General features: G+C 40.4%; 1 protein-coding gene and 1 pseudogene across 2 annotated transcripts; one reads left to right on the top strand and one right to left on the bottom strand.

The window, feature by feature from the left end:
• The first annotated feature begins 1,413 nt into the window (after positions 1-1,413).
• On the top strand, positions 1,414-3,933 carry LOC106023534 (uncharacterized; annotated as a pseudogene).
• Positions 3,934-8,219: 4,286 nt separating this feature from the next.
• Positions 8,220-22,510, bottom strand: ATMIN (ATM interactor). Of its 2 annotated transcripts, XM_034072634.1 has the most exons (5): positions 22,267-22,510; positions 17,837-17,962; positions 16,650-16,849; positions 15,339-15,681; positions 8,220-15,080 (listed from the first exon to the last, which is right to left on the bottom strand). In XM_034072634.1, the coding sequence occupies exons 1-5, from the start codon at positions 22,492-22,494 to the stop codon at positions 13,854-13,856; spliced, it is 2,124 nt and encodes a 707-aa protein (XP_033928525.1). In that variant the 5' UTR covers positions 22,495-22,510; the 3' UTR covers positions 8,220-13,853. The 2 variants fall into 2 exon arrangements, with proteins under 2 accessions (XP_033928525.1, XP_033928524.1); XM_034072633.1 differs by having other exon boundaries at positions 8,220-15,681.
• Between the last annotated feature and the right edge of the window lie 132 nt (positions 22,511-22,642).

Raw genomic sequence — 22,642 nt, 5'->3', positions numbered from 1 at the left:
AAAGAACGATGGTATTGATCTTCTCTACCAAGTATCATCTTCACCTAACCAGGATGCACAGTCTTTAGCAAGATGAAAGTTGCATGATTCACAGTCTTGTATGAGGGACATCTGATGTTAAAGACGAGTGAATAATTTCCAAAGGGCTGCAAGTTCTGCTGAACAGAGATGTGACATTTGGGAAGGTTGTTTGTGGTTGTGTTTTGGCTTGTGGGTTTTTTGTTTTGTTTTAAATATAGGGATCCAAGTGAAGATGCAATATTAACAAGAAAATAGAACTATAAGAGTTTACCTCAGTTCATGACCTTGTGAATCTGTCTTACTGTATGTGGAAGCTCACACAATTTTATTAGTTAAGCATTAACCATGTCTGTTGATGCTAAGTGATTGGCTTAAGACTTCTGGAGAGACCATAAGCTAAAAAAAGCCCTAATTAAGACTACAGTGGAAAACTAGAAAGAACAACCAAACAGATGTATCTCATTATGTGGAGAAAATGACAAAGAGAATTTAAAGTATTTTTCTCATATAAATAGTTCTGCTGTCTTTAAAAGGAAGGAATGTTTTTAACAAGGATTAAGCAACAGCCAGGAGGATGGGGACTCTTTGAGTCCTAGAACTTTTAACAGATTTTCATGCAAATATTTGAGTAAATGCACTTCAGGATGTCCCCAAATCCCACCTTCTGGTAAGAGCGCTTGTGACTCAGTCTTCACGCCATGTCATAAAATACCCACAGGACTTCCTAGCAACTGCAGATGACCCCAGTAGTGCTAGTTAATGATTCTAGGCACGAAAATATGATCATTGTATGCCTGATTTTAATTTTCGTTTTTTTTTTTTCTTTTTTTTGTATTTAAAGATCTACTGGTCAGGCAGTGATTCATTGGTTATTTAGATTAGGGGCTTGGAAGTACATGATCTTAAGGTCCTTCCAATCTTAACTATTCTGTGACTCTATTATTCCTTCTATTGTAAGATCATTTTGTCTCCTCATATTTTATTTGTTCTTTTCTTCAGCTTCCCCCCAGTTTTTCTTTCCCTTTCCCCCACATTTGGTCATTTCACGTCCATTTTTCTCATATGCATTACTCTATTCCTAGTTACACTTTCAGCCTCTGTACAAGCTCTCTCTTTCCTTCTGTGCTTTCCAGCACTATTCCCATTTTTTCTGCCCAAAGCCTCCCGATTCTGTCATTTCTCCCACTTGCCATTCTCGGGCTGCTGGTTCCCGAACGCCTGTCATTAACCTTCAGAGTCCTTCTCCACTCTCCACCTCAGGACAGCGTCTGGAAACGAAGTTCTGTCACGTCCACGCAAACCACAGGATCCCCAGGATAATGGATGCGAGTTCGGGAGGACGCTGAGGAGCTGCCCCGCTGCGCCCCACTGACCGGGCACATCCACCACACCATGACGGCGCTCCCTGCCACAGGAGGCCTCGGGGCGACCCGCCATTTCCGCACACCCGCCGCGTTGCCAGGGTAACGGCTGGGAGCGGGAGGGCGCCCCCCGCCGCCTCAGGCAGGGAACGGAGCTGCGCCCCCCCGGGCTTTAAATCACTCTTGAGCAGACATTCGGGGGCTTTCTACAGGATAACTTCTACATCCATGGTGAAGGAAAGATGTGAAGACAACCGCCCTCTGAGGTACCGAGGATCGCTCACCCGTCACAAATACCCGCAACAGAGGGTTAATGAACCTGTTCTCTCCCGGGGCAAAACTGAGGGACCATGGAATGCCTCAGTTCCTTCTTTCAGTTCAGGAGACTATGCAAGGTTACCAAATAGGACTGGTGAGGAATTAGTTACTTATTAGTTTTTACTTAGAAGAAAACACAAAGAGCATGAGTGTTCAGATGAACCAGCAAAGGCTATTGCTTCTTACAATGCTTTAGCTTGTCTTAGATTTAACACATTTCCCTACTACCAGGTGCAAGGCTGGGGTAGAACTGACCTGCTTGCCTACTTCCAGCTGCAAGGGCCAGCCAAGAAATGCAAGGCAAATGAACTTCCCACAGCTGCCATTTTAGTTAGACATGTTGCAGTCATGACAAGAAGAAGCTGAAACTACAAGAACTTAACCAAAGCAAGAGAGCCAGTTAAGTGTAGGTGTCACAGCTGATACAGTTTCAGAAGAGATTTTAACCCCTTCTAGTGAGTCTGTTGCCCTACAACATATGGCATTAAAATGGAAACACTTAACAAGTTACACTATTCAAACATTCCAAGGTGAAACGAAGAACCTGCCAATAAAAAGAATCATGGAATAGTTAGGGTTGGAAAGGACGTTAAGATCATCTAGTTCCAACCTCCCTGCCTTGGGCAGGGACACCTCATGATGCGCGCATAGACTCCACAACTCATTAACGTTGTAAAGTAGGTATGCTTTTATTCAGCACTGAGGTGCATGGGGATAGCTCCTCCAAAGTATGCACACCTCAGGGTTGTTTTCCCTTTACATTTATTCTCTTAAGGTATACATATGCATTAGGTTACTCCATACAGCTACACATATTCTTTCCTGTTAGGGTGGTGAGGTACTGAGGGTTGCCCAGGGAGGTTGTGAATGCTCCATCCCTGGCAGTGTTCAAGGTCAGGCTGGATGAAGCTTTGGCTGATATGGTTTAGTGTGAGGTGTCCCTGCCCATGGCAGGGGGTTGGAACTAGATGATCTTAAGGTCCTTTCCAACCCTAACTATTCTATAATTCTATGATTCTATTATCTATCCCCACTTTGTATTATAATTAGCTAGATGGTCCTTTGCACCTGCGCAGTGCCCCTTCTGGTCATGGGCAGGGGTCTCAAGGTGAATGAGTCTTCCTCTTCTTAAACTTTTCACCTTTTAATCTTCACACATGGCGTTAGGGTTTGGTCGGTGCTCAGTCTGCTTCTCCTGCCGCTTATCAGTAGAATCAAACATCTGCTTTTGTCCCTTGTCAATAGAACTAAGCATCTGCTTCTTCCGCTCATCAGTAGTTAATGGCTTGGCTTGTTAGGTATTTACAAGAGACAATACTTTTGTTTTAGCAAAGGAATTCCTTTAACCCCTTGTACATTTTTCTCTGTATTACCTCCCTGTACATTGTTTACCCCTGTATCACTCACACTAAACCAGGTCACTCAAGGCTTCATCCAACCTGGCCTTGAACACTGCCAGGGATGGAGCATTCACAACCTCCCTGGGTGTGAAAAGCATATATATGAAACCTGGAAGATGAGAAAAATCCTGAAGCTGTAAGGCATAAATAGATTAATGTGCTTAGTCCAAACAGCTCTTTGGCTTTAGGTCTTCACAAATACTTCCACCTATGAAAGATGCCACTGCTGGAGAATACTGCAAACCCTTATTGGAAGACTATAAAAGCCATTATCTCTTCGAAGATGCTCACTGGCACTTCAGCTGAGATTACTTTCTGTAATCAGGAGGCCAGAGGACCAAAAATAGGAATCCACGAATCGTCATTTATCTCATGCTATATAAAGGTCTCAGTCCTGAGCAATTACACTGGCACTGCTCTTGCAACAAAGCATTGCAACTGCTTCTAATCCTATCGCTTTTAGAAAGAACAGCTGTCATGCCTGTATGCCCATACCACATAGAAACCAATATATACAAACCAAAATATACAAAACATGATGACATCCAGGGCTCTAACTGGTAACTCCTGGCAGTGTTCAGGGCCAGGTTGGACAGGGCTGTGGGCAACATGGTCTAATTAGAGCATCCCTGCCCATGGCAGCAGGGGTTGGAATTGAATGATCTTAAGGTCCTTTCCAACCCAAACCATTCCATGAATCTGTGATGTCAGGAGCAGGTATGCCGAGGTCAAGGCAGGAAATTAATAAAAAAACCCAGGAGATTCCACTGCTTTCCAGACCACTTTCCTTAACAGTAAGGCATGCTGCGGGAGCTGTGTCTAGACAGACCTAACATTTCTATGTTGTCATTTCATGCTTTTTAAAGAACTTCTTAGACTGTGAGGAAAAAAAATTATTTTTCTTGTGAGCAACATGGATATTTGTAGGCTTTGTAGACACTATTAATAGAATTACAAGCTAATGAATGTTGATTACTTTCATGTAGGTTTAGCTTCTTCCTGATAGATTCATTAGAGCTATAAATAACTTATTCTGGGGATGGAGCACAATCTCTTCATTTAGATTCTCTCTGAATGACTATGGTAGCCTAGCACAATAATTCAGCATTTGATGCTGCTGAGTATTGAATCAATGCCTGACTTTAGCAACATTCTTAAATCCATGCCTACTCTGCAGGGAATTTAATAATATTCTAATTTAAACAGTGCTAAATCCTATTGAGCCTCACAAATATTTGCATACATCCCTTGCTAATTTGGCACCCAAAAGAAATGGAAAACGACCCGGAAAACAGACAGTGGTGGGACTGAGAGTTATCTACTATTACTTTTTTCTTTACTCATTGTAAGTAGACTCATTTTTTAATATTATTAATGTGGTCTTTTCTTGTTTCGTTTAATATGTATTTTGTGCATTCTAATATTCACTTATTCTTCTTTCATCTCATACTAAATGAGGGAATTTCTGGTCAAGTTCTCTTGTGCTTTTGTGTTAAACAAACAAAAAAAAAAAAACAAACCACCAAACAACCCCAAGCAAAATAGCAGCCTTATCAGAGATACATAGGCGACTGCAATTCCATTCAGCATTCAGGACAGAGATTCACTGCAACTTATCCTTCCCCTCTTTGATGCTTTGATAAAAATTTGGAATAGGGAAACGTAATACCAGGGCAAAGCCCCAGTAGCAAATGGTTTCCATTTTTAAGGAGAGGAAGGAATTCAATGTCTTTTTAGATTAAATTTTATTTTTTACTAATAAATATGCATAAACATAGCTTTTAGTTTTCTGGCATCGATTTGCTAATTATGTTAATCTTCAGGTATCTCAACACCAGAGCTAAAGAATTATCACCTTTAGATGCACAATTTCAGTAAAACAGGTGATTTGTATTCTATGTACCTAAAGAATTCTGTGTTTATTCCTTTAAAAAATGGGATGACATGTCTTCATCTCTTCACCCAATACTCACATCACAACTTCTGGAGAACAATGAAGGAACTGAATGCTAGTGTTAAATAATACTCCAAGCAGTCTCCTTTGTCTCCTAATGCAAATTTGCCTAGGAATTGCTTAGGGAAATCTGGAAATCTTGTAGAACACTCATTTGTATAGAAAGTATGTTACAATTCTTTAAGATGGGTACAGTTATGTGAAGTGGCATATCAGCTTGAGGTGCAGACCATGAGAGCTGTGGCACTGGAGGTGGGAACAGGGCCACGGGTTTCCTGGCAGCAAATAGGACTTTCCAAGCGATAATACCTCTGCTCCGGAGGGAGTTGTGCCACCTACTAAGCCGTGAACACACCAGCACCCACATCAGAAGCTGCACAGATCTGTTGAAAAAATAGGTCTATGGTGATCTGTATGCATCCTTTACCTCTTTCAATACCCGGATATCTGAAAACCTCAGCCAATGATTATCTGGAATAAAGCTCTGTCCTGGTTATTAATTTCCAGGAAACACATGGTTTTTGTTGTGGTAACTTGTTCCAGATGACATTCAATTATGGTGCCACGGTTATACAAGTGCAGCATCATTCTCTCAGAACAGACACACCCTCTAACACACACCATTTTTTTCCTCTCTTCCTTCTCTTCCCAATGTATTTTCTAATCCTGTTTAGATATAAAATGCAAGCTCTACAAAAGAAGCATCCTTCACAAACAGCCCCAAGATAAATACATCCATATATACTTGCTTCAGTCCCATTTTTTTGCTAAATAGAAAATTCAAGCATACATGCATATGTGAAGCAAGTTACATTTTCCATAGCCCAGAAGGAAAGAAGATAGTCTCTCCCATTCAGACGACTGAAAATAGTGCTGCTTCGGTGATAAAACTGAACAACTAATGGCATTGCCAATTAACAGTAAAGGCAAACATATTTCTTATAAGTTTCAGCCACTGCAGACAGGTAATAAATTCTTTAGCATTACAGAAATAGAATGTTTAAAGTTGCAGGGAAAGCCATAAACTTTATTTCCATATTTTCCAGTGTTTCACGCCAGATAAGATACTTGCTGAGGTTTCCCACACTGTCAAATCAGTTGGCAGAACCTGATACAAGCTAATATTCTAAGGACCACACTTGCAGATCATTGCTGTAACGCCAGACCACAAAAGCTACTAATTAAAGGCCTAGAACATAAAGAAACAATAACAGAGCACTTAAGCCATCCTCAACTTCATTAAGTTGTGTCCTTAACTACACTGTATTCCTCTAGCACAGGAAACAGCAGCTTCTTGTTTATGTGTGAATTCTCTCAAGAATAAAGCAATTCCTGTTCAAAGAAAGGAAATAAACTTTAGCGCTCAATCAGCTAGAAGTGCTTCCTGTATTCAAGGTGCCAAAACAAAAAAAGCCAAAAGGGAACTGCTGGCAACAATGTAAAAATACAATGACAGAACATCTGAAAGTTAAATCAACATTTTTCCCTTTTGTTTCAGGTCCAAGCTTCAAAAGGGCTGCTTCCAGAGGCCTCCTTGACAAATCCTGAAGCCAGAAAGCAAATAATTTCCAGTTCCATTGTTTTGACAGAAAACAATCAGCTTGTGAGCATGCAATTTCTTGAAGAAAATTCAGGAACTAAACACAAACTGGTCAGTGATGCTTTCACTGCTAGAGGAAGAAATAAATGTTTTCAACAACAGCAAACAAGAAAGTAGTTTGAAACTGCAGAAGGCTTCCCTGCCCTGGTCTCTATGGAGCCATCTCCATCCCAATCTATCTTCAATCAAGAGTTAAAGCTTGTCCTGTCTTTTACACTACCTGCCATTTCTGCAAGTTTCACGAGGACCAGTCTGTCACAGTATCTGAATTTTGCCCTTGAGCCAGATCTGTTCTGTGTAATGAAAAGCCTGAAATAACAGCCTAAACTAAGTGGCATCATCTTTATGACAGCAATAGGGCTGTTATTCCTAAATGGAGAGTCAGCATCTTATATGTTTGACTCACATATTCCAGGGCTTAAGTTTTAATTAAACAGGAATTTGGCTTCTAGACACTTAAGACATACTCCCCTCTGGAAATACCTTTCCTATTTTGCTACCACTAGGGCTGAACGCAGCCTGATGCAAATGCTCACATCAGAGTACACTGAGACTGAAACCTGCAGCCCACTACACATCAGAGAATGCTTCGTTCATGACTGCAGCTGATGTAACGGTACAGATGAAATTTTAGTTCACCTACTCTGAGTTACATTTGTAAGATACACAGGTAACAGTAGAAACCATCATTTAATATCCTCCAATTAACAGAAAATGGTGGGACCACTACTAAAGATGGGAACTGTACAGGAAGGGACAAAGTATGATCCGTAAGCCAAACCAACCTACTCAAGTTTCCTGCTTTTCTAAAATACTTGTAGTAGCCATTATTTTCTCAGTTATATAAAATACATTGCAAAATAATACAAGTTGTTAAAAAGGATTGTAATTTTCTAGTAGCACACTTTGAAAACCACCCATAATACAGCTGAATTTGTACTTGATGCTACTTATAACTACAGGAGGGGTGGATGACAAGGTAGAAGAATGAAAATAATCCTTCTGTCTTGAGATCTGTTGTAGAAGAAACACATTTATCTGTCAGTGAGCTGAGACTGAAAAGGAATTCCACTGTGCATACAAGTTAATTTAAGATTTAATTTTGCACTCACAGCCCAGATGTTTGAGAGGGTGCACTACTGCAGGCAATGTGAATGCTGCTGGCTCTGAAGAATCTAGCCCTGCCTGTATGCATCAGATCCCACACAGAAGTCTATGCCTAGGTTCACCTACAGCAGAGAACCTCTCGAATAATTTATTTCCAGTGTATGAAATGCAGCATCTTGACATTATGATATTTGTGTTGTGAGTTTGAACTTCCTAAGATCCATGGAGGACTACACAGGAAAACTTTTTTCACCTGTGCCGATCAATGACTAACACTATAATTTTTTAATTTAAAAACCATAATGTTTTAATTTACAAAATCTCTACCAATTACAAAGACACTTAGCTTTCAAAAGGCAAGATGTTAAGGAGCCATGGGTGGTACTTACCAACAGGCACTAAATACCTCACCTATCACCTCTGTAGGCAGACTGCAGCCATTAAAACAGAAGCCAAAAAACTGATTTAAATTAACTTTATTCCAAAATATGTATAACTTACAGGACTAAGTGCTTCATTTGTGAACAAAACATTTCAATACTTGTGAATAACTTACTAGTAGCTTTGTGTAACACTTCAGTTTCCAATAGAGGGAAAAATGAAACAGTATTTTGGCACAAGGTTTTCTCTGCATGCATTAATATACTCAACAGTTTCACGATTACTAGGACAACATTCCTTCTTTGGGATTGTCACTTCTAAAATAGGCCTAAGAAATGAAGGTTTGCTTTTTGTTCAGTGGAATTTTTCTGGCTTAAATAAGAAGAACACAGGCATCCTTTGAAAACTAAGTTTGTCCACTGGATCAAAATCTCACTAGTGAAGAGAAACATTTTAAGGATAGTTCTCAGCCTTGTTGAGATTAACTCACACATTCTTTGGGAAAGACTCACCCATGAGATTTACTACTCATCCATTTCAAATAATTATAAGTTAAAATTAGATCATAATCAGGTACTGAATTTTGTAAATGGAAAAAAAAAATACGGCTGTCTTTCATATCTAGCTTTGTCATAGATGCACTTGCAAATATTTGTAGATGTACTGCCAGTCTTGCTCTGCATGCAAGTGCCTGAAGCATGAATGTAATGCATTAGGTGTTGTAAAACGTACAGTTTACATCATCACGAGTCATATGTTATACTCCACTGCTAGTTATGTAGCAGGTGTTGCTGTAAAGCCAGTATATGAAAAATAATCAGAAGCAAAGGACTTGGGTTATTTAACTCAGCAGCTCCTTCAGGAGTTTCTGCGGTTTCAGACTGTCCAGTTCCATTTTTGGTGAAGCAGAAGAGTCACATGCATGAATACAAACATACCCTCAACCTGACTGCAAGACAGAGTTGAACCATGTCGTTCCTTGATTCTGTCAATTGCATAGCAATGGCATTTTAAACAAGAAAATTCAGTCATGTCCTAAGCAGCAAATCCTTCTAGCACACGTTTAGGTTCATATCAACTGTTAGAAACAGCAACAAAAGAAACAGGAGATGCGTGTTCACACCGTGAGCTGAAGCTTGCTTTGATTAAAAACCCTATCCTCAGTGTTCATGTCAAGGGATTAACAGAAGTCTGTTTACAGTAGGCCTGTTCTACCAGGAACACACTCATAACAGCACCTTAAACCAAGTGTGAATGAAAAAGCTTGCAAGGCCCAGAACGTTAACAACATTTTGGTGTGAGTGTATTTGGAACAGTAAACTGTACATTAAGATAATGTATAAAATAACCCCTAACACATCAGAAATATATTAAAGCACAGGAAACCATATACCCTTAATAAAGGCAAGTACATTTGGTTCATCTCTGAGCTGTCATTTCAGCAGCATATTCTTTTCCAAGTTGAGCACCCTATGTTGATTCAGTGTGTGTTAATTCTACTCACCCTGTATTTGAAAGGTTATTAAAAAAACATGCTAATGCATTAAGATCCTATTCCTACCAACACTTACATCTCTACCCAGCCTCCCCAAAAAAATAAAATCAATTCAGATCTGACTAAGCATGTGAGCAGGTATTAGAAGGAGAAAGATTTACAACAGTGGAAGGCAGTCACCCTTCTTTCTTCTGTCGCCTCTTCTGTTGCCTGCACACAATCAAGGTACATATAACTCATCAGAGAAATTCAGCCTTTTGTTTTCAACAGAAAAAATATGACTGTCAGCATGCCCTGGAATAAAAATTTGTGAGGAATGCTAGGTATATACACTGAGTTACAGACATTGAGTTCATAACTGGATGACGTCTCACAAGGCTTGTATTACAGCTGTTTAATTTATAGCTGCAAGTATGCATATAAAGATTTCATATCCTTTGGAAGTTAAAATTTTTTAGACACAAGCAGCTTTGCACAGCTAAGAATACACAGCATTAGCAAACTCTGACTTTACTGATTTCTCTAGGCTGACATGAAGAGTGGGGAAAGGATTCCTTCCTTACTGAAAGCAGAAATAAGTATTTACAAGTGTATTAGAAGAAATAGAGGCAAATAAAGACAAAAGCAGAAGAGACATAGATTTACTGTCTTACAAACCTTTAGCACTGTGACAAATAAACATGGAAGGCAACAAACCAGACCTCTCATTTTTCAGCTGTTTTGTGCTTATGTTCTCATAGAATGCATGTCCCAAATTTGCTGTGTTTCATTTGCTCGATTTTTCCTACATGCTTAAGAAAAGCTCACGTGAAACTACAAAACTACCAATTCAATTTTAGAGTAACATTACATGGGCATCCAGATCAAGATCCAGTAATAACAGCCTAGCAGAATTAAGCAGGGAATCCAAACAGCAGGTGAAAGTAGCATTAGTATCCCTTTCAGACAAAAATTTGTGCTAAGAGGCTATGGAGAATCTGATGCTACTTCCTGCATAGCAGTTCAAATGGCAATAGAGGATACAAAAGAGAATAAGCGAAGTAGTAAGTTACTGCTGACCAATACTTGCAACACAGTGCCTTGAAAAATCAAATCAGAGACAAACTGCAGAAAAAGGGAGACAAGTATCAATTAGGACTACCAAGTAACAGTTTTAACTGAAGTTTACTTTTAAAACAATGGCCAAAATAAGAAATTAGCCGCTTTAAAGAACTTGTTCAAATGTGAAAAATATTCAGTAACAGCATTGCAGATAAGGTTTCATTAGATTCACTGTGGGATTCAGCAAACTGTGAAGTCTGGTTGCAGCCTTCACAAAAATACTTAATAAATACAAACTGAGCAACATACGCCAGTGACACAGGATCTAAACCAGTTTTTGACTTTTATGAATAATTTATGGAGAATTAAATTTGTGAAGAAAGAAGTTAATTTTGGTCAGAATGAGCCACATCCCTTAGACCATACAGACACATGAAATAATTTCTTAATAGTTTTAATAAATAATTTCACATTGTGGTACAGTGTTCACCTAATTAAGTTCAAGCTATTTTAAATCCATAGGATGAGGGAAGGGAATGGTATTTGCATGTTCCAATAAAATACACAAAGCTTATCAACACATTTAATTACAAAGTACAACATATGAGTAATGATTACATTGCAAGACTGCATCCACAGAAACCTTAGTTATTTTTCTGATAGTCACTCCAGTTAAGAGCTTTGGCTTCCACCATAAGAATGTGGCAATTCCTATTCTGATTTGTAAATTAGTTCCAAAGGTCTTTAAATGCTATCTGGTTACTCAGGTGGCTCAGTTCAAAGCCTTTCACAATTCTGTTCCTCATCATGTAAGATTCCCTCTCTCATAGAAAGAAGACTGTCTTCCTAAATTCAGAGGTCATGGGCCTTCTGCCTTTCTACAGCTGTGGAAAATGCTGTTTTCTTCAACCAGATTTACAGTAGCTGCTTCTCTTCCATGTCTCAGTACAACTTGCACATGGGGAACAGAAGCCTATATATGAAGAAACATTCTCTAGTACTCCAGTCAGGGGGAAGAAAGGAGAAGGAAAACCACTTAAAACGTGAAGATGTAACATTACTAGAAAAATACTGCAACAGAATAAACTAACCTAACTTTGTTACCTTATTTCCCCAATTTCAAAGCAGGCAAATAAATATGAATCAGTCATATTTTCAGAAGACAGAGCAACAAGCAATCCCTGCCTGTTTTTAATATATTCCACCTTTAAGATGAGAACTTCAGGCACTGTGAAGCCTGGGAGGGGAGGCTTTCCTCAAAGCGGAATTACCGTACTCCTGGGGGGAATTGCAAGATTCCTTTTTGCAGTTTCTTCAGCCAAAAACTGGAAGACTCTGAAACTGCACCAGAAATGCTGAAAAATTAAAGAAGCAACAAAACTGCATTTTCAGTTTTTCAGGAGGAAAACATGAGCTCCAGGATTAATATAAAGATATTACTTCAAGTAAAAGTATACACTTACCATATTAGTGTAGTGTGAACCATGGCAATTCAAAGGGTGTCAGGAAAAGACAAAAAGAAAGGTATTGCTCATTTCCAACAAAACAAGCTAGCTGCAGTGGATGAGTAACATAACTCCCACACCCCTGAGCTGAGGATAGGAAGCACAAAGCATAGGGAGCCTTCAAAAACTAAGGCTTGGGCATATGTTTACTGGTGGGCTGCCCAGTAAATACATAGCCAATACCGCTCCTCTCACAATGGAGGAGTAAAGTCTGTCAGAGGCCCAGGAACTTGACACAAAGAGGTTTCTCTTTTCACTTAAGGTAACAGAAACTAAAGCTTGTCCAGGACAAAACTAGAGGCCTACATTTCGTAGGTATTACAGTAAGATACAAAAATTAGTTAAGGCTGAATTCCAACATACATTCACAGCTTCATTGTTTTTTTTTTCATGCACATTAAAAGTACGTCAAACAATAAGGGGCAAGATGAACATAAAAAAAAATCCAAAAAGTCCTTTTTCTTCTCTGGCAAAAGAGAAAAAAAAAATCAGTTTGTTTGAATTTGACTATATTCAGAAAAATTCTCTATAAGCTGCAGGAACTGAGGGCTGCAGACAGATGTGTAAAAGCAAGGTACAGCTGTTCTGAAAGGGCTTCTGTGAGGTGATCTCTCAGCTCTGCTGTAAGGATTCCAGGTGGTTTTGGAAGTGGGAAGTCCAAAACCAGGAGTCTAGATAAGTAACAGAGAATTTCCTATTTCCCTTAATTTCCTATTTGTAAAGATTTCTGTTAAGGTAATAGAGGTATAAACCACTGTAACACTTCTCAACTTGTATCTTAATAAAGCTGGAAGAATTTCAACAAAAACAAATTATTCCAGTCTTTGAGGCACACACATTGTAACATCTGCATCTTAGAGACAGAAATAATTTAAGCAAATCCCTCCTGAAGACTCTAGAAATGTTAGTCCCGTTTATTACACTACCTAAAAGGACAACACACTAACTTTTCCTACATTTGTGAATTCAAAGTTCCTTTCCTATACTTCAAAGGACATCTCTGCCATTTAGGGAAAAATATAAAAAAAATTACTGCTTTCTACATGTTTCGTAATAAATATATTCAACAATCCAGGAGTCGCTATGTGTCTAGTGTTTGGAAAATACCAACTTACGCAGAAATACGAGCTGTGAAGGCAAAAAGTAAAAGATGACAATACAGCTTATTAAGTTCATGCCAGATTTAAAATACAAGCTACTAAAAAAAGTAAATAGAAGTAGCTTACACTAATAGAATCCTCCCCCATAAGTTCAGGAAGCATCTGAACTGGACAGCTCAGGGTTTTGGTCCAGCACATTGGAACCTTATATGTAAGCCAGGAGTAAATAGAGATACATAGATATACAGAGCAACTTCAAAAGTTGTTCTGTTTAAATGAAAGCAGTATCACCTCTGTAAAGGACTTTCAGGAAAAAACATAGGCACCATGAATTCTTTTTTAAGGTTCAAATGTACATTAGCATGTTACAGATTCCCCTTTCGCTCCATTCACACACACAGTTTATGTCAAGTTACACATATTTGATAGAGTACCTTCAGCACGAGAAGTCTCTTAGGTCAACTGCTCACAATAACTACATTCAATAATGCAAAGTGGATGACTTGGTCAAGCCACTTCTCCCCAATAACTTAATTTCAAACCACAGGAAATGGTTATATTAAGTAGCACTCAATGGCTGGGCTTGTCAGAGCTCTGAAACAAGGAGCACAGCTCTTCACAGGTCTGTGTTTCTACTGAACTGAACTGAGACTCCATTGTGTTCCAGGCCAAGTCAGCAAGAAGAAAATCATCCATTGCTGTCTGTGTCTCATTACTGGTAAGGAATAAACTCCCTAGATTCTCAAAGCAGCTATCCATAGTCTGTGTTTCAGTGCTACTGAGCTGGACTTTGCTTTCAATATTCTGCGTAGGTGTATTTTTAATAGCCTGGTATACTTCTGTCTGGGTTTCTGTATCAGATGAGTCAGTACTCATGGAGAAACTAGACTGCTTCAGAATACTCCCTAAAGGCAGGTGGGTATTACTGTCCAAGAAGAAATTCAAGTCTGTCTGTGTCTGTGTATCAAACATCTCCAAACCTAAGAAGTTAGAATTTCCTCTGCAGCTATATGACTGAGTTGCACTATCTGAAAATAAAAAATCAGTCTGAGTTTCTATGTCCAGTGACTCCAAAACTGGCTCAGGATTCAGAGTACCAAGATCACTCTCTTCAGTCTGAGTTTGGATATTGGATGCTGAAAAGAATTCTTCAATGTCAAAGTCAATTCCTGTGCTCTGTGATGGACCAGATGGCAGATGTGTATCAGCATTAGAACTCGTCTCAGACAAAAGGCTACGATTATCCAGTGTCTGGCCAGGCATGTTTCCTGAAAAGATATTTTCCAGATCGCTTAGCAAGTCCATTGTCTGGGTTTGATTATCCATTGTATTTTGAGATGGAAGTATATTAGGCTGTGTACTGAAGTTGATAAGGGATTCAGACTTCACAGTATCTTGATTCAGGCTCTTGCAATTACTTCTTTGCAGCAAGGTTTGATCTATATTTGCAGGCATTAAGTTATTTTGTGGAAGTTCAATGTGAGTAGAAACATATGATGAATCAACATTGTCAAAGATGTCACTACACATCACAGCCTGGTCTATCTGTACCCTTCCATCAATAGAGTCCTGTGTCCTACTGGTTTGAGTCTCTCTAGAAATGCCACATGTTGGAAAACAAACCTGACTAAAAGCATCAGTCTGGGCAGCTATGGATGAAGTCAGTTTGGAAGCAGGCAGCAGTGTCTGTGTTTGTACACTGATGGGCAGCGAAACCTGTGAACTGAATGACAGATCTGTCTGAGAGCAAGAGGATACGGAAGAATTGGGAGTCCAGGTTGCAGCTGGTACAAAGTTCTGTGAAATATAAGATAAGTCAGTTTGTATATTAATTGAAGAAATTTTATTCTTGTGACAAACATTCCCCATCTCCTGCCCTGTGTTAGTCAATGTAACCTTATCCAACTCAACTTGTAAACCGGTACTTACGGGTTCACGAGCACCAGAATTTGTCACTTTTGAAACAGGCATACTGTCTTTAAACACAAGTGTTTCTGCCTCCAGTGCAGGAATCAAAATTCCTATTGACTGAGGCAATAAATGAACAGTACTTACAAGTGAACCTTGATTATCAACAGCCACTACAGCAGGTTTGACAGAAGAGTCTGTTGCAGATACATATATAGGCAAGTGAGCAAGCTGCATCACTGGAAGTTTAACCAAAGCCACCTTAGGCTTCGGTAAGAGCATCTTCGGTGTACATTTTGGCTGCATTTGGTTTGTGGGGTTAGAACTGTGGGAGCCTTCAAGAGAGGCTGCTAGTTTCACTTCAGAGGACTCCAATTCCTGAGTGCCAGGATTATTATTGTGTGTGTTGATGAATGCTTCATTTGCTTTCTCTGCCAACTGCTGATTATGTACAGAGGTTTCCATTTTCCTTTTCTTACTAGGAGGATCCCTGTGAACACAAGATCAATAATTTATACTCCTTTCAAGCACAAAACATCTGCTTGCCATTCTTTTGAGTCACTGCATTGAAAATATAGACTGAAGTTGCTGATGTGGTTGAGTACACAGAAAGCATATAACCCTGATTACACATAAAAAGACTCCATGAACTTCAGTTGTGTCAGATTTCATTCCTCACTCTCCCATTTCAAAAAGAAAAAAGGTTACCCCTTCTATGGAGACCTATTTCTAAATAGAAGTGGAAATTTAGATGGTTTCTTCCCCCTTGTACATTAACTACTATAATTAAAACCAAGTTTAATTTCTAACTTTGATGCTAACTCAGACTGAGCATTGAAGGAACAGAGCTTTTAAAATGAGTGTATAGGCAAAGGTCTGTCATGGAAACCAAAGATACAGTTAGCATTCCTTCACATAAAACTTGATTTTGCAGCAGTTACATCTCCAAATCAGTCATGTTAGGCCTCAGGAAACAGACTACCCTTTATAAAACATATGTATATATTAAGACAAATTTAAGTCTACACACACATATACAGCCATTAAAAAGAAAAGAAACCTCTCCCACCAAAACTTGCAAAACCGACCATACTATACGAGAAAAGCTAAACTGCATTCCACAACAGTTACCAGCCATAAACATTTTCATATAATCTCTACTTTTACAGAACTGTAAAAGCAGATAGAACAACTACCAGCACTTACACCATGCAGTGCAGTGTCATCAGTACTTTTTGGACTGTATGTAGGGACACCTCATCTTATTGATTAGACAATCATCCTTGCCTTCAACAAAACAGAGACTACAAAAAGCAACAGAACAAAGAAACTGCAAACTGCTGTACAGCTAAAACAGTGTGAGCTTAGTTACAATTTAAACTACAGAAAGAGATAAAAAGCCAACCAGAGAACTTGGTGATGAACATGAGTATCATTAAGTAACTTCTTCACTTTTACCTGTGTTCTGCAGGAATTTCATGGCCAGTTCTGTAAATATGCGACAGTAATGCTGTTCTGCTGGCATAAGGGCACCCACAAGTACACTGAAAAGTCTTGCCACAGACCTCTATATGTCGTTTCAAATACCACTCTGTACCGTAGGAGTTACTACATTTATCACATTTGTGCTTCTTTTCAGCATGCATTTTCATAAAGTGCTAGAATACACAATGAGAAGCAAACATTAGCTTTCAGCTAACCTAAGAAAAAGGAAAATCACATTTGAAGGAGACGACATTTGCATTTTTTTCAGTTGTTAAGGAGCATCAAATTGTAGAATTAAATTTGTTTTTAAAGGTCTCATTAAGAATAAGTTACAAGCTTTAATAGATCAACAGAAAGAATTTCAAGTGTGCAAGTCTGCTTGTGCTATGTATATCTTAAACCACAGATAAAGGTATATGTGTCCTAATGCTATTGGAGGTTTCCTATGGACATTAACAAGGTTCATCTATACATTTACTAAAGAATGTAGTTAAGTATATGTTGCAACACGTGCACATTCCTGAAGATCTTACAACTGAGCAAATACTCTCAGGTCAAAGAGGTCAACTTTAGAGCAAACACCAGAATTTCTCCTTTTCATTCACAGCACCAAGTGCCAGCCACTCCATCTTCTACAGTCTCCCCAGGTCATCCCAGGTTACCAACAGCAGAAGAGCTTTTTTCACTCATTCATTCAGAAACAAGTCTTACATGTTTTCTGAAGCAGATAACTAGTAAACAGTTGTATTTTGACACTAAAACAGAGAAAAACTCTAATCTATTAACCATTTAAAAAAAGCAGTTTAAACTAACTGCTTAAAATGGTAATTTTAAAGCATTATTGGTTGCTACTGTGATTCTCCCTCTTCCTGCCTTTGATCTTTCTCCGTATTTTCAACTGGCTGAGAGGTACTGTCTTCTAGCTTAGCAGAACATACTGGCATCTGCCTCACCAAAAGGCTCAAGCCTTCTAATATCAACATGCAAACATGCAAATTCCTTAACCATATGCCCACACTGAGTTTCTAAACACAATTCTCCACCTTGAGGATATATGCTCAGAGGCTTTGCTCATATCAGAAGGCACAAGTGTACACTCTATAGGAGACAGAGTCAGGACTAAATCAGTATGAAAATAATAGTTTAGGAAATAGGAATACCTGTTTGACCAGAGAAAATTGGGAAAATGGTCTGTTTGGTCCTCTAGGGCAGCCTTCAATGGGACAGCAGTAGAATTTCTGAGATGTTTTCAAACTCTTCCTTATTGGTGCATTAAGTTTTCCATCCTGAAAAAGACACAGTAGAGAAGTTGTAGATTTTACAGATTTGTGTATGAAAGTCACAACATTCAGACCACACATCAACTTTGACTCACTTACACCCCTCATCAATGAGTTGAATGTACTTTCCTAAGTAATTTGAAAGCTCAAATGGAGTTTTTTCCAAGGTAGATGCTACTTTGCAAATGTACCATCAAATTGTGAAGTGAAATTGAAACTTCTACAGAGTAGTGGCACTGTACTATTTACTTCTACCAAGATACTTGCTGCCCCACCCCACACACCTTTTGTGTTATCTGAGCCAAAAAGCTTTCCCTATGGATATTATACTGCCGATACAATGTGGTTTTAACTTGTTAGTAGCATCGTCTACTTGAAGCTCCATTAAAATTAGTCACAAACAGCATAACCCAACTCTCCCCTGACATCAGAATTCTGTTGGCACTATTTAGAGTTTACTGGTAATAAAATGAAAAATGCCAAGTACACTCTGTCACTTAATTCAGAGCATAAATAAAATTTCACTGAAGTCACTGCTAATCCTCAACCTCCAAATGTTTAGTGGCTGCTATATCCAGGCTTGCTGTGTGATCTGCCTCACTGACCATCACATGTACACTGTAGAAGAAAGCAGCATAACTTACTCAAAGAGGACATCAAAAATGCACACTGAAAATTAGGGAGATTGTCTGGATTGTTCAACCACATAGAACCTGCTACTACTGACACAGTCCCAGAAACCAGAGAAGCCATATCCCTGTAATCATATCCTATCTGAAAGGGTCTCAGTGGAAACATCATGCATTTATGTCTAAGCAAAAAAAAAAAAGTGAACTATTAAAAACTTGATGCTCAGAGTAGCCGTGATTCTCTGCATCCTGGGACAGAGCAGGAGTCCAACCAAACCCCCAGAGCCAGTTACAGTCATCCACAATGGCAGCCCCAAGGTGGTTATTCAGCAAATTTCTGGAGCATGCGTTGTCTCAGCTCTGTTCCCAACCTTCCAGTGAGAGCAGCAGAATGTTGATTTTACACCAGTCACTCCCTAACTATCATCTTCAGGCAGATCTCCAGCTGCTTCTTGTTTCCACAGGTTGGATCAAAGAATCTACCAAGCACAACAGTCATCCCATGTGAAGCAAAGAAAGTATGTGCCACAGCTGCCAGAATACAGAGGATTTCCCTGTTTCACTAGCCGTTGCTAGTCACAACCCAACAGTTCTGTGTGCTGAGCTACTCCTGCCTTGCTTATGAAGTGCTCTCATTTTCACTTCAGGAACACTATGAAGCAGATGAGTGGGACACTTCAATGACTTTGGTTTTCTTCAAATCATCTCTCAACCTAAAATAATCTGTGTAAAAGGTAATCCCTTAAAGCAACATTTTGGTTACATTTCCACAAACTCAACACTGCTACTTGCTTACACTGCAGCAAGCTCATTTTTGTTAATGACATACCACACTCAAAGAAGCAAAGCCTCTCAACCAAAGTGATCTGCTGCCATTTCATCAAGAAAACCTGGAATAAATCTTTCAAAAGGGAGTTTTCATGTAAAGGTTTAACCTTCTAAGCACCTTCATGTACAGCAGTTTTTGCCATGGACAAACCATTCATAAACAGACCTGCTTCATCTCTGCTGAATAACCACTGTGATTGCTTTTGCACTTCCTAGAGCCACTGCCCAAACCAGGCACATGACTCAAAAGAATCTAGTTGTTCCAGCCCCACTACCCCAGTTACACTTTTTAACCCTAAGTTTACCCAGAAACACTGGATGCCAGTCTCAAAGCCTTCAGGAGAAAAGATCTGCTTTCAAGTCAAAACTATGCTTGGTCTCTCACACTGCAGATGGAATAAGTATGTTTAGTAAGTGGCAATTGGAGTTATTCATTCCTAAATAGGAAGTTATTCCAAGTGTGTTATTGTTAATGTCACAACTCAAACGTCATGGCAGTATGTCCAGGCACTTAACAGGTAAACCACAGTCAGGGTATTTAAAACTACTTATGCACTATGGTATAGAATAACACCAAGTGTTTAAAAGAGACATGAGATGAGCAAAAGGTTCTTTCAACAGCTGAACACAGACTTTTGAGGCACAGACCACCATAAATTTGCTGATGCAAGCTGAGAGATACTCTACATGTACGAGTAGCTGTATTCAGACAGTAATCCTGTTTTGACCACCTTCAAAGCCCTCCTGGCTCTAAATGGTTAATCTTACACCTTCTCAAAACCCCATCTGGCTGCTCAGATGTCAGACCTTCTCACAAGTCCTGTCCTTGTGCAGCTGATTTCACTTCCCACGTTTCTACAATATCCACCCACCACTACTATTGGTAGGTATTTGTTCAATAACTTGTCACAATCAGACTGCTGTATTTGTCAGGAATACTGATGTGCAGACAGGGTTTGTGGAAACAACATGGAAAATACAAAGGAGATGATTCTGTGTAGTCCTGCAATAGCAGGGAGGCTGTAGTCAATGCTGAACTGGAAAGGTGAGCTTACCCTTGGCATGGTTTACCCAAATGCAAGTATCACATTACCACAATAGTTTTTATAATAAGAATAAATGCTACTGGTGCTCCTCTTATAACGAAAATTAACCAAGTCAATCTCCCTTCTTTTCAGCACTCCTAAGTTCTCTCCTTCCCCAAAGACATCTTACCATCTCATTTGCAAAGCCGCTTCATCACTAATTCCTCATTTTTTCACTAACAAATGCAATCTACTAAACTCTTTCTCTGGGGAGACAGTTATCTTTTAAAATGAAATACTAAAACATTAGTGCAAGTTCATCTCCTTCAGAAACAGAGTAACACACACCTAGGTTTGCATCTGTTTAACTTCTTATCTTTAGCCTTTCACCCAATGTACATTCTCAACCATGCACAATGCACATTACAGAAAACCTAGCTTCCAATTACAACACCCTTGGAATAACCACGATGTTCCTGAAAACCTGCATCCATCTATGTTTCAGTATTCATCCAGGCTGTCACAAGGCTTGGTAATGAGGTGTACGACATGTTATAGTTCTACAAAGCACTGACAGTTAGTAGCTACGTAGGCGACTGGTGAGCGAGCCGCGCTTCCTCACCCATGAGCTGTAACCCACAGCTCTGCTCGTCGCTGGCTGCTGCATACATTCAGAGCATGATCCAAGATGACTGTCTGCTGAACCTGAATGAGCGTTTTCAACTTCTGTTGTACCTCCACTCCTACACACGTGAGATATAATACAGCACACGCACTAAAGCTGTTAGCGTGTATTAGGAAATGAAATAAAACAGAGACAGGAGATATGAAGTATACTTGAGAGTACTTCCTTGCGCTTGTCACCCATGACCATCTGTAACACAGATCAGATCCTGAAATTAGTCATTTCACAAAACAAGTATCTTTACTGTCTGCCCACTGGGGCTGCATTTTCAGAACGCAACTATGAATGCTGTGCTTCAAGTTTTACAGGAATCGGATTTGCCTTCACACTCGGTGTTATGGTTTTGAGAACGCTACAGGATATGCTTCTGAAAGGCCCACACAGCACTGATATGCTTGCAGAACTGCAGCCCTCCTCCCCCCATAATGTGTGCTGTTTTCTCACGAGTACTATGGCAATGAGAGCTTGTTTCCAAAACGGTATCCAGCTAGCGTTTTTTGGTTTTGGCTCACAGACATTTTAAAACACAAACAACTCCCCCCGCCCCCAGCATAACAGCACTCGGCGTTTGGATGTTGGTGCCTTGCCAACTGACAAGGGTAGGAAAAAGTGTTTGCACAGCACCTCTCAAGTGGGTCTGTAACTTACTGCAGAAAGAGAAGGAACAGGCAAGTTAAATACAAAAAACTGAGCCGCATAGAACTTTTCATTGCCTTCGTTATGTTTGATGACAATACAAAACTGTCTTTTTTTCCCTACAGGTATTCTCACTACGGTGCGTCGGACTGTGCACACACACTCGTGTATCACACACGTACACGCTCATACTCTTCACGTGGAGGGCTCGAAGCAGACGAGCAGTCCCCCATCCACTCTGGCCCACCCCACCTACACCACTACGCTCCTCAAGAACAACCCCACAGAGCCCCCGTACAGACCAGGGAAGAGAATCCCCTCATCCGCGGCACGGCGGTTCCGGAACCCAGCAGGGTCCGCGGCGGTCCCGGGAACACGGCCCAGAGCAAAAGAAGAAGCCGCACCATTAAAGAGCCCCACAGACCGAGACTGAGTGGAGGTGAGACCCCCTCGGGGCTCAGCAGGACGGAAGCGCCTGAAGGGCCCGACTCAGGGAGGTGACGGTACCTGGACCGGGTGGGCCTTGCTGAGGTGCATGTTGAGAGCCGGGCTGTTGGGCAGGACCTTGCCGCAGCCGGGCACGGTGCACAGGATGTTGGTCCTCACTTGGGACAGCTCTGTCACCGACGGCCGCACCAGCTCGCCGGCGGGCGGCAGGTCCCCCACCGCCAAGGACACAGGCGCCGGTGGCCGCCCCAGCGCCCCGCCACGCCGCCCGGCCGCCGCCGCCGCCATTTTGCTGTCAGCTGCTCGCTCCCCGCTTCCGGGCGCAGGCGCCAATGCCCGCCGCGGACAGTGAATATTCATTAGGAGCGTGAGGCGGCCCCGCCCCCCTGCGTCACCCGGGCGCTGAGGGGAGGAGGAGGAGCCATTACTGCGGCGG

This window comes from Melopsittacus undulatus, chromosome Z, assembly GCF_012275295.1.
Source record: "Melopsittacus undulatus isolate bMelUnd1 chromosome Z, bMelUnd1.mat.Z, whole genome shotgun sequence".
Lineage (NCBI taxonomy): Eukaryota > Metazoa > Chordata > Aves > Psittaciformes > Psittaculidae > Melopsittacus > Melopsittacus undulatus.
Note: the sequence above shows the minus strand (reverse complement) of the source record. Positions and strands in the feature narration are given on the sequence as shown.